We start from the raw sequence: 18920 nt of genomic DNA, 5'->3' as shown, positions 1-18920 counted from the left end.
TTCGGTACAACACTGAACCTTCACACTTGTGTCTGATATTTGTTATAATAGTAGTTTGGTCCTGATGTTGCTGATAGTTAAGTACGGCATTATGTCTAAATGACCATCTGTGTTCACTGAAATCAAATCTCACACATTTCAAAACTAGGAGAACGAGAAAGTGTATCATTCATATATAATGTGGATGGGGACAAGGGGATTCTAGGGTAATGTTTATTTGTTAGTCCATGGTCTGCTTCAGCCACTTTCCTCACTCACTGAGCCCTCACTAAGCTCTGAAACAACCCCAAGGCCCCTGGAGGTCTGCTGGGAGAGTGAAACATGCATGGCATCTGACCCCAGCCCTGCTACTCGCCCAAAGTGGAGGTACTTTTAAAACTTTTTGAATTTGAATCTACAATTGACAAATCTCCCCGGGCCTTGTTGACCTCACTTCATTCATTCAGTCTTGTAGAGTAGTTAAACATGTCCAGAATGATGACTGGTGGTATTTGACTGCCATCAATTTGAGAGTTTTTCTTTAAAATAACATTTATTTCCCAGATTTGGAACATTTACCTGGACAACTGACACCACAACTTCTTGTTATCTACAAGAATCTGTCTGAGAAAAATGGGAAATAGATTATACAATAGCTAAACTCTCTCGTGGAATTCAAACAAAAGGTGGAATTATCTTGGAGTTGCCCTATGTATTATTTGAAGTGCGCAAGTAGATAAGTCGAGGGAAGGAGAGGCACTTCACACTGGAGGTTAATATCTGAACGTGCTCGGTTGTTATATGTAATTGGAGGGAGCAGCTTCTGAAAATGACATGGCAGGGATGAGGGCTTTAATTAGATCAAGATCATGAGCAGAAATGTATTAAAATCCCCACTCTCTTTACGGAGAGCTAAACTGGAACAGGGAGGGAGAGAGTATGTAGGTGAAACTGATTTTATTTCATTGTAGTGTTGTAATAGTTGTATTTTGATACAATTTATATCGCTTTTTAACTCCCTTCTTAGGACTGTAAAGTATTATGTCACATGTAGGCATATGTATGTCTGCATACCTGTTCCAATTGATTAGATAGGCCTACTGTGTCAATACTGTATTTGCAGGTCAGGCTGAGGTCTTTACCTGCTTTTGTCACTTAGGGTTTTCTTTAAATATAAATTACCTACAGAAAGTAAATTGTAAAGTGTAAATTATACACTGAGTGTACAAAACATTAGGAACACCTGCTCTTTCCATGACATTGGCTGACCAGGTGAATGCTATGACTCAATGTATATCATCAAGCAGGTAGACAAAAACAAAAAGAATGATAGAGCTCACATGCCACCTGGTGGTCATAGAACTGACTGCCACAAGATGGGGCCACCTTCTGCCTCCCACAACAGTAGAGCAAAATGGGGCCACCTTCTGCCTCCCGGCCTCTGTGTGTATCAAGATGTAAAACGATGAGTTTGAACGATAATAAAACACGAGAAACCCCCTCAACATTATTAACAATCAAATTACATTTGGGCCCCTAATGTAAATGTAATTTCAGCTGTTTTGAAAATGTATTCGTTCATAGAATTGAATGACAAATTTATTATTTTACTCTTTTTTTTCACCTTTATTTAACCAGGTAAGCCAGTTGAGAACAAGTTCTCATTTACAACTGCGACCTGGCCAAGATAAAGCAAAGCAGTGCGATAAAAACAACAACAACACAGTTACATATGGAATAAACAAAACGTACAGTCAATAACACAATAGAAAATCTATATACAGTGTGTGCAAATGTAGTAAGTTATGGAGGTAAGGCAATAAATAGACCATAGTGAAAAATAATTACAATTTAGTAATAACACTGGAGTGATAGATGTGCAGAATATGTGCAAATAGAGATACTGGGGTGAACTTAAAGGGGCTGCTGATTTGGCCACCACCAAGACACACCCATCTGGTGTGGTCCTCTGTAGCTCAGCTGGTAGAGCACGGCGCTTGTAATGCTAAGGTAGTGGGTTCGATCCCCGGGACCACCCATACACAAAAAAAAAAAAAAAAAAAAAAATGTATGCACGCATGACTGTAAGTCGCTTTGGATAAAAGCGTCTGCTAAATGGCATATTATTATTATATTATTATCTGTCAGAACCTTGCCCGCAGCTGTTTCCCCTCACTCAATCACAAAAAACAAACCTCCTGCAGGTGAGTTCAATAACTACAGGCAGATGTATGGTGAGGTGCTGGAGGAAACTTTGAATAGGTCAGTAGCCTACAGTAATATGAGAAGAATGCAATTGCTGAATTTATGTAGATATTCTAAACTAAGTGTTTTGATAACTTTCAAATGTAGTAACAGGTCCATGTAGAATACACAACCATTTACATAATACCATAGAAGCAGTGTTCTGCTAATATAACAATGTTCACCTTTCACCTTTCATTGTATTTCCCAGACAATAAAGATACTGTGCCTATCTGCATTTTGTCTGGTGGTAATGGGGCTACCTTGGTAAACATGTCAGAGTGATCATACCTTCCTATGTGGTGTCCTCTATACACCAGGAGTTACCTGATCATGGTGCAGAATACACAGGGTTTCTCCTTCCCCATATTGACTGATACCATTCAATTCAATTCAATAAAAAAAAGACAATACAAGTAAAAACTGTCTAGTAAAATGTTCATGCCGAGTACTAGGTCTCTCTCCATTTAGAGACATCAGTATGAAGCCCGTCTATCAGTCTGGACTTCATCACATCATCTTGCAAGTCTCCAAGTGCTGGGTCAATAGATGCATCTGTGAACAAATACACAGTCACTGTTCGATTACCAATGGCAGTTAGGATACGTGGTATACTATGTTAAAGTTTGAACAGGTCAGACTAAACCTACCTCTCCATCGACGACCGTTGGTAAGCTGGCAAGAGGTGAGGCTGGAGGTAAGGTCTTTGCCAGCGCCCCATTGATGGGCATGGCAGCGTAGACCTGCTCCCGGCCCCTCAAAGATACTGGTCAGTCACACAAACAGAGCACTGATTACATGATCAATGGTGGTTATGATTAGCATGGTGGAAACAACCTGATCGCTGCATTCACCTTTCTATTTCACTTCAGATATCATGACATGTGAAGTGAAATATAATGGTAAACGCAATGATCAGGCTGGTTCCACCAGGCTAGGTTATGAAGGTGAATTGGGACAAAACTGATTCAAGTGTACCCACTGTTCCATTTATAGGAATGCTCACAGCGATGGCATGTCTGCGTGATTCTGAGGGTCCCCTTGCTGGTCTTCTCTATGTTGCATGTTTGGCTGCATACTGGACATCTCTCGAACAACTGCAGCAGGCAATGTACTTCCTCATCTTATGAAGTGGTGTTGACTGGTAGGGCCTGTGACAGGGTGATACGATAGACAGCCATGTAGCAAATTGCATTTTGTTATAAAGAAAGGACAAAGCTTTTTGATAATGTACTTCACAACCAAAATTACTCTACTACTTGTATCTGCTTGGCTGGGTAATTAACCTACTAGTTTATCAAACCGGGTATTTTTTTATATTACTTTTCACATAACCATTGTGTCATCAGGGCAGTAACTCGGGTCAAGCTAATTCTAGGTCGTCACTAGTTACCACAGCCACAAAGTTATACAGGCCGCCTATTTCTACAATTTTCTTAAAGTGTGATTTTAAACCTAACCTTAACCACCCAGATAACCTTATGCCTAACCCCAGTGGTGTAGCCAGAAATTCATCGGTGGGAGGGTGAAAAAAATTAGCTCCGACTGGGAAAAGTAGTTTGAACAGTCATCCAACTCGAAATTCCAAGTTGCAAACTCAGGCATCTTTCTAGTGCTCCGACTTTCTGACCTGAAGATCACTGACTTCATGATTTGACCTAGTTTTTTTTCTCCCAGTTCCCAGTTCTCTTGAAAGCACCAATAGTTCACTGTATTAGTCAGACTCAGACATGAGTTAGCCACCCCCATAGCTACATCCATTATTTAGTTTTGCCTTAGACAAAACAGAATACACTTATATGAGCTACAAACTAACTTGCAAATCCGACTTTTAGGCTAACATTAGCTAGCTAGTTAACTAATGTTAGCTAGCCTGTAGCCAGCTAGCCTGCCTTGCTAGCATTATCAAATGATAATTTTACATTTACATTTTAGTCATTTAGCAGACGCTCTTATCCAGAGTGACTTACAGTTAATGAGTGCATACATTTTTTTTTTCATACTGGTCCCCCGTGGGAAACGAACCCACAACCCTGGCATTGCAAACGCCATGCTCTACCAACTGAGCTACACGGGACTACATAACCAACAGTATCTAGACAATACACAATAAACTTGAATGAGCTACGACCTAACTAAGTTCTAATGAGGTAGCTAGCTAACTAGTTACATTAGCCTGCCTCGCTAGATCAAAAGATAGCTAGCTACCTACAGTGTGTTCACAAAGTATTCACACCCCTTTACTTTCTCCACATTTTGTTGTGTTACAGCCCGAATTCTAAATGTATTAAATTGAGATTTGTTGTCACTGGCCTACACACAATACCCCACAATGTCAAAGTTTAATTATGTTTTTTTTTTTTTATGCTTACAAATTAATAAAAAATGAAAAGCTGAAATGTCTTGAGTCAATAAGTATTCAACCCCTTTGTTATGGCAAGCCTAAATAAGTTCAGGATTAAACATGTGCTTAACAAGTCACATAATAAATTGCATGGACTCACTCTGTATGCAATAATAGTGTTTAACATGTGTTCCCCACACACACAATTATCTGTAAGGTCCCTCAGTCAAGCAGTGCATTTCAAACACAGATTTAACCACAAAACAACAGGAAGGTTTTCCAATGCCTCGCAAAGAAGGGCACCTTGAATATCCCTTTGAGCATGGTGAAGATATTAATTACACTTTGGATGGTGTATCAATACACCCAGTCACTACAAATATACAGGCGTCCTTCCTAACTCAGTTGCCGGCGAGGAAGGAAACCGCTCAGGGATTTGACCATGAGGCCAATGGTGACTTTAAAACAGGTACAGCTCTGATAGGAGAAAACTGAGGATGGATCAACAACCAGTGGTAGAAAAAGTACCCAATTGTCATACTTGAGTAAAAGTAAAGATACCTTAATAGAATATTACTCAAGTAAAAGTGAAATTCACCCAGTAAAATACTACTTGAGTAAAAGTCTAACAGTATTTGGTTTCAAATATACTTAAGTATCAAAAGTAAATGTAATTGCTCAAATATACTTAAGTATCAAAAGTAAAAGTATTAATCATTTAAAAATCCTTATATTAAGCATACCAGATGCCCCATATTATTATTTTTTACAGATAGCCAATTTACAAACAAAGCATGTGTGTTTAGTGAGTCTGTCAGATCAGAGGCAGTAGGGATGTTCTCTTGATAAGTGTGTGCATTTCACAACTTTCCTGTCCTGCTAAGCATTCAAAAAGTACTTTTGGGTATCAGGGAAAATGTATGGAGTAAAAAGTACATTATTTTCTTTAAGAATGCAGTGAAGTAAAAGTAAAAGTAGTCAAAAATATAAATAGTAAAGTACAGATACCCCAAAAGCTACTTAAGTAGTACTATTTTTATTTAAGTACTTTACACCGCTGTCAACAACATTGTAGTTACTCCACAATTCTAACCTAATTGACAGAGTGAAAACTAGGAAGCCTGTACCGAAAACAAATATTCCAAAACATGCATCCTGTTTGCAACAAGGCACTTAGTAATACTACAAAAAATGTGACAAAGCAATTAACTTTTTGTCCCGAATACAAAGTGTAATGTTTGGGGCAAATCCAATACATCACATTACTGAGAACCACTCTCCATATTTTCAAGCATAGTGGTGGCTGCATCATGTTATGGGTATGCTTGTAATCATTAAGGCCTGTGGTGTTTTTCAGGATAAAAAATAAATGGAATGGAGCTAAGCACAGGCAAAATCCTAGAGGAAAACCTGTTTCTGTCTGCTTTCCACCAAACACTGGGATATGAATTCACCTTTCAGCAGGACAATAACCTAAAACACAAATCTACACTGGAGTTGCTTACCAAGTAGACAGTGAATGTTCCTGAGAGGCTGAATTACAGTTGTGATTTAAATCTGCTTGGGTTGAATACTTATATAATCAAGATGTATTCGTGTTTTATTTTTTTGTTAGTATTTTGACCCAAAAAATGACAATCAAATCCATAACACAACTAAATGTGGAAAAAGTATATAACGTTATTTAACATCGTTAGTTAAATTATACCAGAGACGTCATTATATTCCAGTATACCTGGTTATACACCACCACTGGTCGTTGCACACCAAACTAGCCTTACTGTTGCAGACACCGCCAAGCACCTATTCCGACCGCAAACACGACAGTGACGTTGCTAAAGTCCTGCTCATGAGTGTTTACAGTGCAGTGCGCAGCAAATGCGCGCGACAGGTTGTACATCATTTGGCTTGGCTGCATGCAGGGTCAATCCTTTTCACTTTGTCATATGTAAATCTCCTTTTCACTTTGTCATATGTAAATCATTGCGAATTGTTGCATTCAATTCTGCCTCGTTTATGCGGCCGCGAGGTCTTCTTTAGTATCAGATGTCGCCACACGTGTACCAACACAGAAGAACGTGCGTAGGCAAGTTGTAACAATATCGTGCATGACACAGAATACATGAAGAATTGACTTTAGACCATTTCATGTGTGGTCCTCCTGGGGCTTGAGCGGAAGATGTCATCTGTATTTGTATAATTCGGTGAGTTCAAGTCGAGTAGAAGCTAGCTACCATCTTGCTGTGCTAACTACACCAGATAGCAAGACAGCCACGGATTAGTATAGTAGCTTGATCAGGTGAGGGCTAGTGTTGCAATAATGCAACGGTAATGCACTGCCAGTGGTGGTAAAGTCATGTTTTACATCGCTAACTAGCGAGATCATGTAAGAAGCAGCGAACCTGGCTGGCTATACTTGTCATATCATGTTATTATATTTGAGTGTATAAACAAAATTATCTAAACAGAAACGATGTGATTACCATGAGGAAAAATACCTCGCAATTCCTTGCATCCTCTGTTTATATTCAACTGCAGTGCAGTGTGCCATTTTTATTTCCCGCCATTGGATTTCCGCAATTGTGAGAAGTTGAAACTGGGTGAACAACCAGACAAAACTACAGCCACATAGAGCAGTATAGTAGTTAGAAGTGAAATACATACAAACATGAACGTCTTTCATGTAATAGAAGAGATTCAAACACTAAGGTGAATGTATGACAGCTAGCATGACATGATTTTAATGTTATGGTGCTTTCAGGACAACTGGGAATTCGGGGGGGAAAAACAAGGTTAACTCTTTAAGTCAGTATTGTTCAGGTCGGAAAGTATGAGTTCTAGAAAGATGGCCGAGTTTCCGACTTGGAATTCCGAGGTGGGTGAGTGTTGAAAACGATTTTTCCCAGTCGAGGTGGATTTTATTTTCCCGAGTTTCCAGTTCTCTTGAACGGACGGAAGTCGGATATTTCAGAGTTCCCAGTTATTTTGAACGCGGCATTAGGCTAACTTTAAATTATTTCAATGACTGAAATGTCTGGAAAAACGAATTGCCTCGAAATCCATCGAACAAGTACGTTGCCATTTCTATCATTCAAAACATTTCTGTCATTTATGACTTAATTGATTCCCACGGGGGGCCAGTATGAAATAAATACATTAATAATAATAATAATGTATGCGATCACTAACTGTAAGTCGCTCTGGATAAGAGCGTCTGCTAAATGGCAAAAATGTAAAAAAATAAAAATAAATAAATAAACTTTCTCCGGACTTAAATTGATTTAGTCCAAAGGCCGGCAGATGGCGATATTGAGTCGTTTCGTTTTACCATCCAAATGCAATGTATGCAGCCGGCAATACATTTGTATCCACTTGGATCAGTTCGTAACCAAAACATTCTCAATTCAGGCTGCAAAGGCAGCGATTTCCTCCCTAACTATATTTAATGGCGAGAAGGTGGGGAACATATCAGGGATAGGCATGAGTACTCGAACGAACGTCAAAACTCGATCCTTAAAGCTGTAATATGTAACTTTTTGGGCAACCCGACCAAATTCACATAGAAATGTGAGTTATAGGTCTGTCATTCTCATTGAAAGCAAGTCTAACACGCTGACTTGACCGGGCACGCACGTGCATCCGCCATTGCGAGCATGGTGATTTTGGCCATCCACACCAGAAGCGATCAGGACATGCAGGTTGAAATATCAAAACAAACTGAACCAACAATATTAATTTGGGGACAGGTCGAAACACATGAAACGTTCATGGACATTTAGCTAGCTAATTTATCCTGTGATATAAACATTGGGTTGTTATTTTACCTGAAATGCACAAGGTCCTTTTTTAAAATCTTTGTATAATGTTGACCCATTTTGAGACAGGTAACATCGTGTGTTCTCTACTCTGACAATTAATCCACAGATAAAAGGGGCAACCTAGGTCGTTTCTAGTAATCTCTCCTCCTTCAGTCTTCTTCTGTGTACTTTATATGGCGAATTTGGAACTCAGTAGTGAGTGTTGCAACCGAGGACAGACGATTTTTACTGCTTCAGTGGTCCTGTTCTGTGAGGTTGTGTGGCCTACCACTTTGCGGCTGAGCCGTTGTTGCTCCTAGACTTTCCGCTTCACAATAACAGCACTTACAGTTGACCGGGGAAGCCTTAGCAGGGCAGGAATTTGACGAACTGACTTGTTGGAGTGGTGGCATCCTATGACGGTGCCATGTTGAAAGTCACTGAGGTCTTCAGTAAGGCCATTCTATTGACAATGTTTGTCTACAGAGATAGCATGGCTATGTGCTCAATTTTATACACCTGTCAGCAACGGTTGTGGCAGAAATAGCCGAATCCACTAATTTGAAGGGGTGTCCACATACCTTTGTATGTGTTCCAACAATGAGCTGCAGTTTTGGAATAATTGCATCCCGTCTATTTTCAGCTTAGGATACTTTGCGAACTGCTAGTGCCATTTAGAATTGATTAGCCTAGGCTATAACCCCCCTAAACATAGACGGTTTCCACACTGAAAATATGCAAAAGCATTACTTTGATAAAGACAGAGCGTATTTTCATCAGAATCATTAAGCCTAGACCTACTCACCAAACATATGTTGGCTAAAACTGGTTAGACTAGTATAGTAAGAGGTAGGATAGTCAAACCTTTACCTATGGTAGTGCTGAGCGATAAATGCTTTTTGAGGTCTGTTCGGTTTCTGTTCTATTATAAAAAAAATTATTACTATCCATTATGTGGGTTGAATGCTGTAACACAGAATAAAACAAATAATAAAAGGCCCATGTTGGTAGACTTCTCACTTATTAACAATAATTTATTCACATTACTTTTAACAAAATATTTCAGTTGTGTTTATTACATTTGTTTTATTTGATGACTTTATTATTTCATTCCAAGTCATCATCTCATCTCTATAGAGCTGCTGCCTCTGCTGTGTGACAAAATCACTATTTTAGTAGTTCTTCAAAGTAAATAAGGCATCATTTTATGAATGCTGAATACCAACAGCACCTTGTGCTGGGGACAATAAAAGGCCACTCTAAAATGTGCAGTTTTGTCACACAACGCAATGCCAAGTTTTGAGGGAGCATGCAATTGGCATGCTGACTGCAGGAATGTCTGCAACAACCGCAAACCAGGTGTAACCACGCCAGCCCAGGACCTCCACATCCGGCTTCTTCAACAGCGGGATCGTCTGAGACCAGCCACTGTGACCACTGATGAAACTGGGGGTTTGCACAACTGAAGAATTTCTGCACAAACTGTCAGAAACCGTCTAAGGGAAGAACAACTGCGTGCTCGTCGTCCTCACCAGGGTCGTAACCGACTTCAGTGGGCAAATGCTCACCTTCGATGGCCACTGGTGCTCTGGAGAAGTGTGCTCTTCACAGATGAATACCGGTTTCAACTGTACCAGGCAGATGGGGATTGGTTTGCATTTTATCGATGGCAAATTGAATGCACAGAGATACCGTGACGAGATCCTGAGTACCATTGTCGTGCCATTCATCCGCCGCCATCACGTTTCAGCATGATAATGCACAGCCCCATGTCGCAAGGATCTGTAGACGATTCATGGAAGCTGAAAATGTCCCAGTTCTTCTATGGCCTGCATACTCACCAGACATGTCACCCATTTGAGCATGTTTGGGATGCTCTGGATCGAAGTGTACGACAGCGTGTTCCAGTTCCTGCCTATATCTAGCAACTTTGCACAGCCATTGAAGAGGAGTGGGACAACATTCCACAGGCCACAATCAACAGCCTGATCAACTCTATGCGAAGGAGATGTCGCGTTGCGTGAGGCAAATGGTGGTCACACCAGATACTGACTCGTTCTCTGATACCCTGAGCTCACAGAAAAAAACATAATGAAATGGAATTCAAATAATTGAACCGACATCTGTCAATTAGTTTTTTAAAAACCATAAAATAACATACATTTCGGTTAATCGCTCAGCACTAACCTGTAGGCATATGGCGAACAGGTTTTCTGTTGTCTAACATTGATTGTCATCTTCTATTTGTTTCTAGGTTTCACATGCCACTATGAAGTACATCTTGGTCACTGGCGGTGTCATATCCGGAATTGGCAAGGGCATCATTGCCAGTAGTGTGGGCTTAATCCTGAAGTCCTGTGGTCTGCATGTGACTGCCATCAAAATCGACCCCTACATCAACATTGATGCTGGAACCTTCTCACCTTATGAACATGGTGAGTTCATTTGTGTGGTGAGTCCTCTCTGACTAAAGGATTTAATCTGTGAGGGCTAGGCCAATGCATGCCTATCTAATTGACTTGAGTTGCATCACCCATCCAGGTGAAGTGTTTGTGTTGGACGATGGAGGTGAGGTGGACCTGGATTTAGGAAACTACGAGCGCTTCCTGGACATCAGGCTAACCAGGGACAACAACCTGACCACGGGCAAAATCTACCAGTCAGTCATCAACAAGGAGAGGAGGGGAGACTACCTGGGCAAAACTGTACAGGGTGAGGGAGTGAACAAGGGTTCTCCACTAGGCAAGGGGCATTAGGATTAGGGCAACACCTGGAAACCAATGACCTCACTCCTAGCTGTTGTGTTGATTTGTAAGGGTCTCTCCATAGTCCTTATTTCTATGCTGATCTCGAGTCTCTTTGGATGCTGATTCTATTTTGCTGATGTTTTCTCTCTTATCTCAGTGGTGCCACACATCACAGATGCCATTCAGGAGTGGGTGATGAAGCAGGCCAAGATCTCAGTGGATGACGATGGGGTAGAGCCACAAGTCTGCGTTATAGAGGTACGAGCCACAGCGTAGTCAAGTTTGTCTTATTTTTTTATTTTATTTTTATATATATATATATATTTTTTTTGGGTCATTTAGCAGACGCTCTTATCCAGAGCGACTTACATGAGCAATTAGGGTTAAGTGCCTTGCTCAAGGGCACATCGACAGATCTTTAACCTAGTCGGCTCGGGGATTAGAACCAGCGACCTTTCGGTTACTGGCACAACGCTCTTAACCACTAAGCTACCTGCCGCCCGTCTTATTATGGGTCATTCATTATAGGCCATTGTGATTGTCCCCATGAAGTTGTCATTGGTGTCTGTGGTTTTAGCCAGGGATTGTTAAGCTGGGTTGTATTGATTAGGACACACTAGCAACACATTTCAAAACGTGCAATGGAAAATGAGCTGTTCAGATAGTACCTCCCCGTTTCAGACGGTTTCTTGCGTTTTTTGCCTAGTGAATGTTGAGGTCTCAGGCTGTGTCCTGTGTTGACAGTTGGGAGGCACTGTGGGAGACATTGAGAGCATGCCATTTATCGAGGCCTTCAGACAGTTCCAGTTCAAAGTGAAGAGGGATAACTTCTGCAACATTCACGTCAGCTTAGTACCACAGGTAAGCGCTTTAAAACACACACACGCGCGCGCGCAGAGTAGGGCTTGTTTGAAAGCCGATTTCAGCGTTGCGACAAGGCACATCTGTATCAAAAGTGTCTAAACATTGTCAGCCTTTTACTGCATTAATACACACACACACACACACACACACAATTGAATCAAAACACAATCCCATATATAAGCATTGTAAAACATCATGAACGCTTTAACTTAGTCTCAAAAGCACATCAGTTGTGTTTCAAGTAAAAGGTTGTACAATGATGCTTAACTGAGAACTGAAATGTAACTTTGTCTGCCTTTAGCCCATTGCAACAGGAGAACAGAAGACTAAACCCACTCAGAACAGTGTCCGAGAGCTCCGTGGACTAGGACTCTCCCCAGACCTGGTGAGTTAGATACTCCCTCATCCTTTTGCCTTGGGACTCTTGGAATTGGCTAACTATGGCATAGAATGTTATCAATGTGCGATATGCTTCTCCTCATGTATTTTCAGATCATGTGCCGCTGTGCGACACCTCTGGAGAACGCTACCAAAGAGAAGATCTCCATGTTCTGTCACGTAGAGCCCACGCAAGTAAGGCCTTCTCTGTCTATGACCGTTTTAACATGACTGGGTCATGTTCATTTAAAATGGACTGAAACAGGGAGGAACAAATGTCAGTTTTCCGTTGCGTGCCTAAATGAACACAACCCAGGAAAAAGTTACTGTTTAAGTCAACCAGAACCATTAAAATCCGATTCTTATGCTTTTCTCTCTCCCTGTCCCCAGGTGATCTGTGTGGCAGACGTGTCGTCCATCTACAGAGTACCCCTCCTACTGGAGGACCAGGGGGTGGTGGGCTACATCTGCCAGCGGCTGGACCTCCCTATTGAGATGAGGGCCGGGAAGATGCTCACCAAGTGGAAGGAGATGTCCGACAGGTGAAATCAAATAACGTTTTATTGGTCGCATATACATATTTAGCAGCAGCTACTCTTCCTAGGGTCCAACAAAATTAAGGCGGTTATACAATTTAAAAATACATTTCACAACACATGAAGTGTGTGCCCTTAGGCCACTATTCTACAACCACAATCTACAACACAAAATCCATGTGTGTGTGTATAGTGCGTATGTTATCGTGTGTCTGTGTGTGTCCATATGACTGGGTTCACGTTTGTCTCCAGCGATCATAAGGTAAAATAGATCTAAAACAATATTGTAATTTATATTTACAATCCCCTTATCCAAACAGCTTACACGTTTACCTAGCTCTAATCAATAGCTCTTATCAATTTGTGAATTACAGTGCATGGAGAATGGTGTTATTTCTATTGGATCAAATAAAGTAGATGTTCCACTTGGAACTGACAGGTTGCTCGACCTTATTCATCGTTTCATCGTGCCTAAAGGTGGTGGAATTATGCGGGAATTAAGTAAAGGTCAGAATACTGTAGACACACCTCCGCTACACCTTATTTATTTGATCTCCACCCAAAATGAAAAGCGGGTGAATAGCATGCTATTCTCATGCTTAAGTTCAAGGTCAGAATGTGCATAGAGAGAAAAGTGCATAAAAAGGAATTATGTTCCATTTATGCACGATTATCTAGGGTTGGAATTCCCCCATACTGAATTGTGAGTCTCACCCCGGTTTGATTGAATATTTTACCATGTTTTGGTCTAAAATGTATATTGACTTGATACCCCAGGGTCCTCGGAACATGTTGGAACTGAACTGTCTCCTCTCAGGTCTGACCGACTCCTGGAACATGTGTCCGTCGCCCTGGTAGGGAAGTACACAAAGTTCTCTGACTCATATGCCTCTGTCATCAAGGCCCTGGAGCACTCAGCCCTCGCCATCAACCACAAACTAGAGATCAAGGTATGGAACCCAGTCACATTCACCCATGCTCCCTTTTAGTGCCCTCGCTCTTGGCAGTGGATCATCCTTTGTTTGTCGTGTTCTTTTTGCCATGGGGCAGAGATACATTTTTGCAGTTTTAAAGCTAACTTCCTGCAATTCTACACATTTTGCCATGACTTGTTCAAATGATAGTGAGAGTGACTAACAAAGTCATTGGGGGCCCCCTGGAGGTCAGGGCCCCTGGGCACATGCCCTGTGTGCCCGGTCGGTAATTTGGTGATGATTACTACAAGGTTTAGAGAGCTGGCTAGATTACCTTACCTAGCAATCTAAAACATTTTAGCTGACATGGGCTAATTGAGTGACTGTGGAAAACTGCTGATTCACTACCAAATTTCGAAATTGCACCTTGTGTATTCTACTGTTCTAACTCAACTGTAAATGGAGACCCCGACTTGAGTTCCCGAATAAAGGTGGGGTTGGAGGACCACTAGCAGCCGCAGGGCTCTACGCGCAGCGCGTCTGCTTCCATCGGTGGCATTGGTGTTGTCTTTTGTGCAAACCAAACCTTGCGTGTCCTTACAGACAAAGGATTATGAGAAGCTCTGTTCTAATGGACTGTTAAATATGGCCTTCTTATATGTTATAATGTTATAATAAAAAAGACGATTACTGTATGTCATGTTCTTATGCCTCCCACTGACCCTCAGTCTCCCTCTTGCAGTTCATAGACTCTGCAGACCTAGAGCCAAATACACTGCAGGAGGAGCCTGTGAAGTACCATGAGGCCTGGCAGAAACTCTGCAGTGCTGAGTGAGTGTCTACAGCAAAACACCTACACTGAGTATACAACACATTAAAAACACCTGCTCTTTCCATGACAGACTGACCAGGTGAAAGCTATGATGCCTTATTGATGTCACTTGTTAAATCCACTTCAAACAGTGTAGATGGGGGAGGAGACAGGTTAAAGAAGGACTCAATATAATGGCTGCTTGACACCATAAATCCCACAGAACTTGCATGAGCATTGTGACTACATTTTATTTTCCTGTGTAATTGTAACCCTAAGCCAAGGGAGCTGTGTTCTCCTGTCAGTGAAGGATCAATATTGTCTCATACACACAGTGGTGTCTTGGTACCTGGAGGCTTCGGTGTACGGGGGACAGAGGGGAAAATCCAGGCTATCAGCTGGGCAAGGAAAAAGAAAAAGCCATTTTTAGGTAAGGTATTTAAGCATTAATGAAATGGAAATTAATCAAAAGTATTGTAACGTATCATGTGTCAGTTTAGCATGTTTTGTTAAATGGAAATTATATTCTGTATGTCACTCTATCATTGAATCCATCATAGAAATTCTGATCAGACTGGTTCAGACTGACTTTTTTTATTGCACACATTTAATCCCAATTGTCTTTTTGTAGGGGTATGTTTGGGCATGCAGTTGGCAGTGTGTGAATTTGCCCGCAATGTTATTGGCTGGCAAGGTGAGTAATCTTTGAATCACTAATCATTATATCCTTGAGGTGTATGTTGCATAATTCCAGAATGTGCATAAGTTAAATGTTAAAACTCTCAAACCTGACAGATGCCAACTCTACTGAATTCCACCCAGAATCTAAACACCCTGTGGTAGGTATGCCATAGTAACCAAGTCCATCTCTCTGTCACTTCTCACTGAGTTTTGGCTCACGAACATTGTGAAATTCTGGTACTGTTTTGACAGGTGATTGACATGCCAGAACACAACCCTGGGCAGATGGGCGGGACGATGAGGTTGGGGAAGAGGCGGACCATCTTCAAATCCAACACCAGCATTTTGAGTGAGTGCTAATCTTGGCAAAACCACATAGCATTTGATTGTGTTTGGTGTATTATAATGGTTGATAATATTCAGTATTTTTTCAGGAAAGCTGTATGGCGATGCTGAATATGTTGACGAGAGGCATCGTCACCGCTTTGAGGTACAAGAGCTGAATCGAGTCATGATGTGTATATTTGCATTACATTTTTACATTACATTTTACATTACATGTTACTTGAAGAGACTGCTATTATTAGTATGCAATTGACAAACCATTTGCATATGGAAGTGTTACATGTATTACATTATAAGTGTGGATGGGTTGAATTGATGGGAGCTCTGTCCTCTTAGGTGAATCCTGAGCTGAAGCACCACTTTGAGGAGAGGGGCTTCCGTTTTGTCGGCCAGGACGTGGAGGGAGAGAGGATGGAGGTCATTGAGCTGGATGGTGAGTTAACCATGGAGACATTTCAATGTCTTGCACAGTCTGGCTCTTGGAAATGTTAATGTTAAATAGAGCGTTATCACTTCATAAAGTACTTTCTTGACTGAATTGAAAAAAAAATGTATATTTTTTTTATCAATTTGAAATGTAACAACAGCTGTAACTATGCCAACCGAAATGTATAGGTCCGTAGCATCCATCTCAAACCGATCACCTTCCCACCTGTGTTGTTTCAGATCATGCCTATTTTGTTGGAGTGCAGTACCACCCAGAGTTCACTTCTCGTCCCATCAAGCCCTCGCCCCCCTACTTTGGCCTCCTGCTGGCTGCAGCAGGGAAACTCCAGAGCTACCTACAGAAAGGTTGTCGCCTCTCACCACGGTAAGACCATGCAGATCATTGTATTTCTCATCATTTCCTTTTAGTCCATCAGATGGAGACAAGCAAGATGAGCAGCATTTGGGCTGCGAAAAGGGGAATGAAAAAAGTTACCAATAGACAGCCAGTATTGGATTTTTCTAACGCTATACCCTAGTTTATATCTACAGTGGGGGAAATAAGTATTTAGTCAGCCACCAATTGTGCAAGTTCTCCCACTTAAAAAGATGGGAGAGGCCTGTAATTTTCATCATAGGTACACGTCAACTATGACAGACAAAATGAGAAAAGAAATTCCAGAAAATCACATTGTAGGATTTTTTATGAATTTATTTGCAAATTATGGTGGAAAATAAGTATTTGGTCAATAACAAAAGTTTCTCAATACTTTGTTATATACCCTTTGTTGGCAATGACACAGGTCAAACGTTTTCTGTAAGTCTTCACAAGGTTTTCACACACTGTTGCTGGTATTTTGGCCCATTCCTCCATGCAGATCTCCTCTAGAGCAGTGATGTTTTGGGGCTGTCGCTGGGCAACACAGACTTTCAACTCCCTCCAAAGATTTTCTATGGGGTTGAGATCTGGAGACTGGCTAGGCCACTCCAGGACCTTGAAATGCTTCTTACGAAGCCACTCCTTCGTTGCCCGGGCGGTGTGTTTGGGATCATTGTCATGCTGAAAGACCCAGCCACGTTTCATCTTCAATGCCCTTGCTGATGGAAGGAGGTTTTCACTCAAATTCTCACGATACATGGCCCCATTCATTCTTTCCTTTACACAGATCAGTCGTCCTGGTCCCTTTGCAGAAAAACAGCCCCAAAGCATGATGTTTCCACCCCCATGCTTCACAGTAGGTATGGTGTTCTTTGGATGCAACTCAGCATTCTTTGTCCTCCAAACACGACGAGTTGAGTTTTTACCAAAAAGTTATATTTTGGTTTCATCTGACCATATGACATTCTCCCAATCCTCTTCTGGATCATCCAAATGCACTCTAGCAAACTTCAGACGGGCCTGGACATGTACTGGCTTAAGCAGGGGGACACGTCTGGCACTGCAGGATTTGAGTCCCTGGCGGCGTAGTGTGTTACTGATGGTAGACTTTGTTACTTTGGTCCCAGCTCTCTGCAGGTCATTCACTAGGTCCCCCCGTGTGGTTCTGGGATGTTTGCTCACCGTTCTTGTGATCATTTTGACCCCACGGGGTGAGATCTTGCGTGGAGCCCCCAGATCGAGGGAGATTATCAGTGGTCTTGTATGTCTTCCATTTCCTAATAATTGCTCCCACAGTTGATTTCTTCAAACCAAGCTGCTTACCTATTGCAGATTCAGTCTTCCCAGCCTGGTGCAGGTCTACAATTTTGTTTCTGGTGTCCTTTGACAGCTCTTTGGTCTTGGCCATAGTGGAGTTTGGAGTGTGACTGTTTGAGGTTGTGGACAGGTGTCTTTTATACTGATAACAAGTTCAAACAAGTGCCATTAATACAGGTAACGAGTGGAGGACAGAGGAGCCTCTTAAAAAAGAAGTTACAGGTCTGTGAGAGCCAGAAATCTTGCTTGTTTGTAGGTGACCAAATACTTATTTTCCACCATAATTTGCAAATAAATTCATTAAAAATCCTACAATGTGATTTTTTGGATTATTTTTCCTCAATTTGTCTGTCATAGTTGACCTGTACCTATGATGAAAATTACAGACCTCTCTCATCTTTTTAAGTGGGAGAACTTGCACAATTGGTGGCTGACTAAATACTTTTTTTCCCCACTGTATGACTTGTCATACCATCCTGAGACAGTATTATGGATGTATATAACTCTGTCCCTTGTGTTACAGAGACACATACAGTGACCTAAGCGACAGCAGCTCTCCAGACTCTGAGATCGCTGAGCTGAAATTCCCGTCTGTCTCCTAGGAGTTACCAGTTACATGCAACTGTTACTGTTTATTCTGGTACTGCTGTTACAGGGACTATTTCATTGTGCCTGTTCACCTCACCTGTTTGAACTCAATACAGCAGCCTCCGCTCATCTACCTGAAAATACATACCTTTCATATCACCCAACAGAAGGTGTAATTACTGAGAAAAGTAGCTCTCTGAAATGACGCAGGAAACCAAAATGGCAAGATTTTAGACTATTGTTAAGCGTTAATCGCTACAATTGAATGCAACATATCAGCATTACTATGCCCCCCCTTCAATTTTTTTTTTATTCTTTAAAGTGAAACTTTGGCTAAGAACACTATTGTTATTTGTTAGGCCAGAAGGAACAACGGTGTGAATACAGATTGATAATATATCTATATGTAAATGTAGTCAGAGATGTATGTGCTTGTCAATTTCCCTCAGAAAAAGCCACCCAGCCAGGTGTTATTGAATAAAACAGTGATGCACTAATGAATGAATGGAAGATGAAAATAAAGAATCTGTGAACATCCTTCCCTTTTAAAAAAATATTAGAAAACCTCTT

General features: G+C 41.3%; 1 protein-coding gene and 1 long non-coding RNA gene across 5 annotated transcripts; one reads left to right on the top strand and one right to left on the bottom strand.

Annotated features, from left to right (window-relative positions):
• Nucleotides 1-2338: 2338 nt before the first annotated feature.
• LOC121585933 lies at nucleotides 2339-7275 on the bottom strand. Of its 2 annotated transcripts, none has more exons than XR_006003902.2 (4): nucleotides 7066-7275; nucleotides 3206-3374; nucleotides 2874-2989; nucleotides 2339-2778 (listed from the first exon to the last, which is right to left on the bottom strand). It is a non-coding gene; the product is annotated as an uncharacterized LOC121585933 (long non-coding RNA). The 2 variants fall into 2 exon arrangements; XR_006003901.2 differs by lacking the exon at nucleotides 7066-7275 and adding an exon at nucleotides 6303-6471.
• On the top strand, nucleotides 6577-18888 carry LOC121585932 (CTP synthase 1). 3 transcript variants are annotated; one of them, XM_041902278.2, is made up of 18 exons: nucleotides 6577-6653; nucleotides 10619-10799; nucleotides 10906-11076; nucleotides 11269-11369; nucleotides 11856-11972; nucleotides 12277-12360; nucleotides 12468-12548; nucleotides 12744-12895; nucleotides 13707-13839; nucleotides 14546-14634; nucleotides 14950-15044; nucleotides 15246-15308; nucleotides 15410-15453; nucleotides 15548-15644; nucleotides 15730-15785; nucleotides 15977-16073; nucleotides 16307-16451; nucleotides 18286-18888. In XM_041902278.2, exons 2-18 carry the CDS (start codon nucleotides 10634-10636, stop codon nucleotides 18362-18364), a joined length of 1770 nt encoding a protein of 589 aa, XP_041758212.1. In that variant the 5' UTR covers nucleotides 6577-6653; nucleotides 10619-10633; the 3' UTR covers nucleotides 18365-18888. The 3 variants fall into 3 exon arrangements, with proteins under 3 accessions (XP_041758212.1, XP_041758211.1, XP_041758210.1); XM_041902277.2 differs by having other exon boundaries at nucleotides 6626-6771; XM_041902276.2 differs by lacking the exon at nucleotides 6577-6653 and adding an exon at nucleotides 7294-7442.
• Nucleotides 18889-18920: the final 32 nt, after the last annotated feature.

This window comes from Coregonus clupeaformis, chromosome 17 (assembly GCF_020615455.1).
Source record: "Coregonus clupeaformis isolate EN_2021a chromosome 17, ASM2061545v1, whole genome shotgun sequence".
Lineage (NCBI taxonomy): Eukaryota > Metazoa > Chordata > Actinopteri > Salmoniformes > Salmonidae > Coregonus > Coregonus clupeaformis.
Note: the sequence above shows the minus strand (reverse complement) of the source record. Positions and strands in the feature narration are given on the sequence as shown.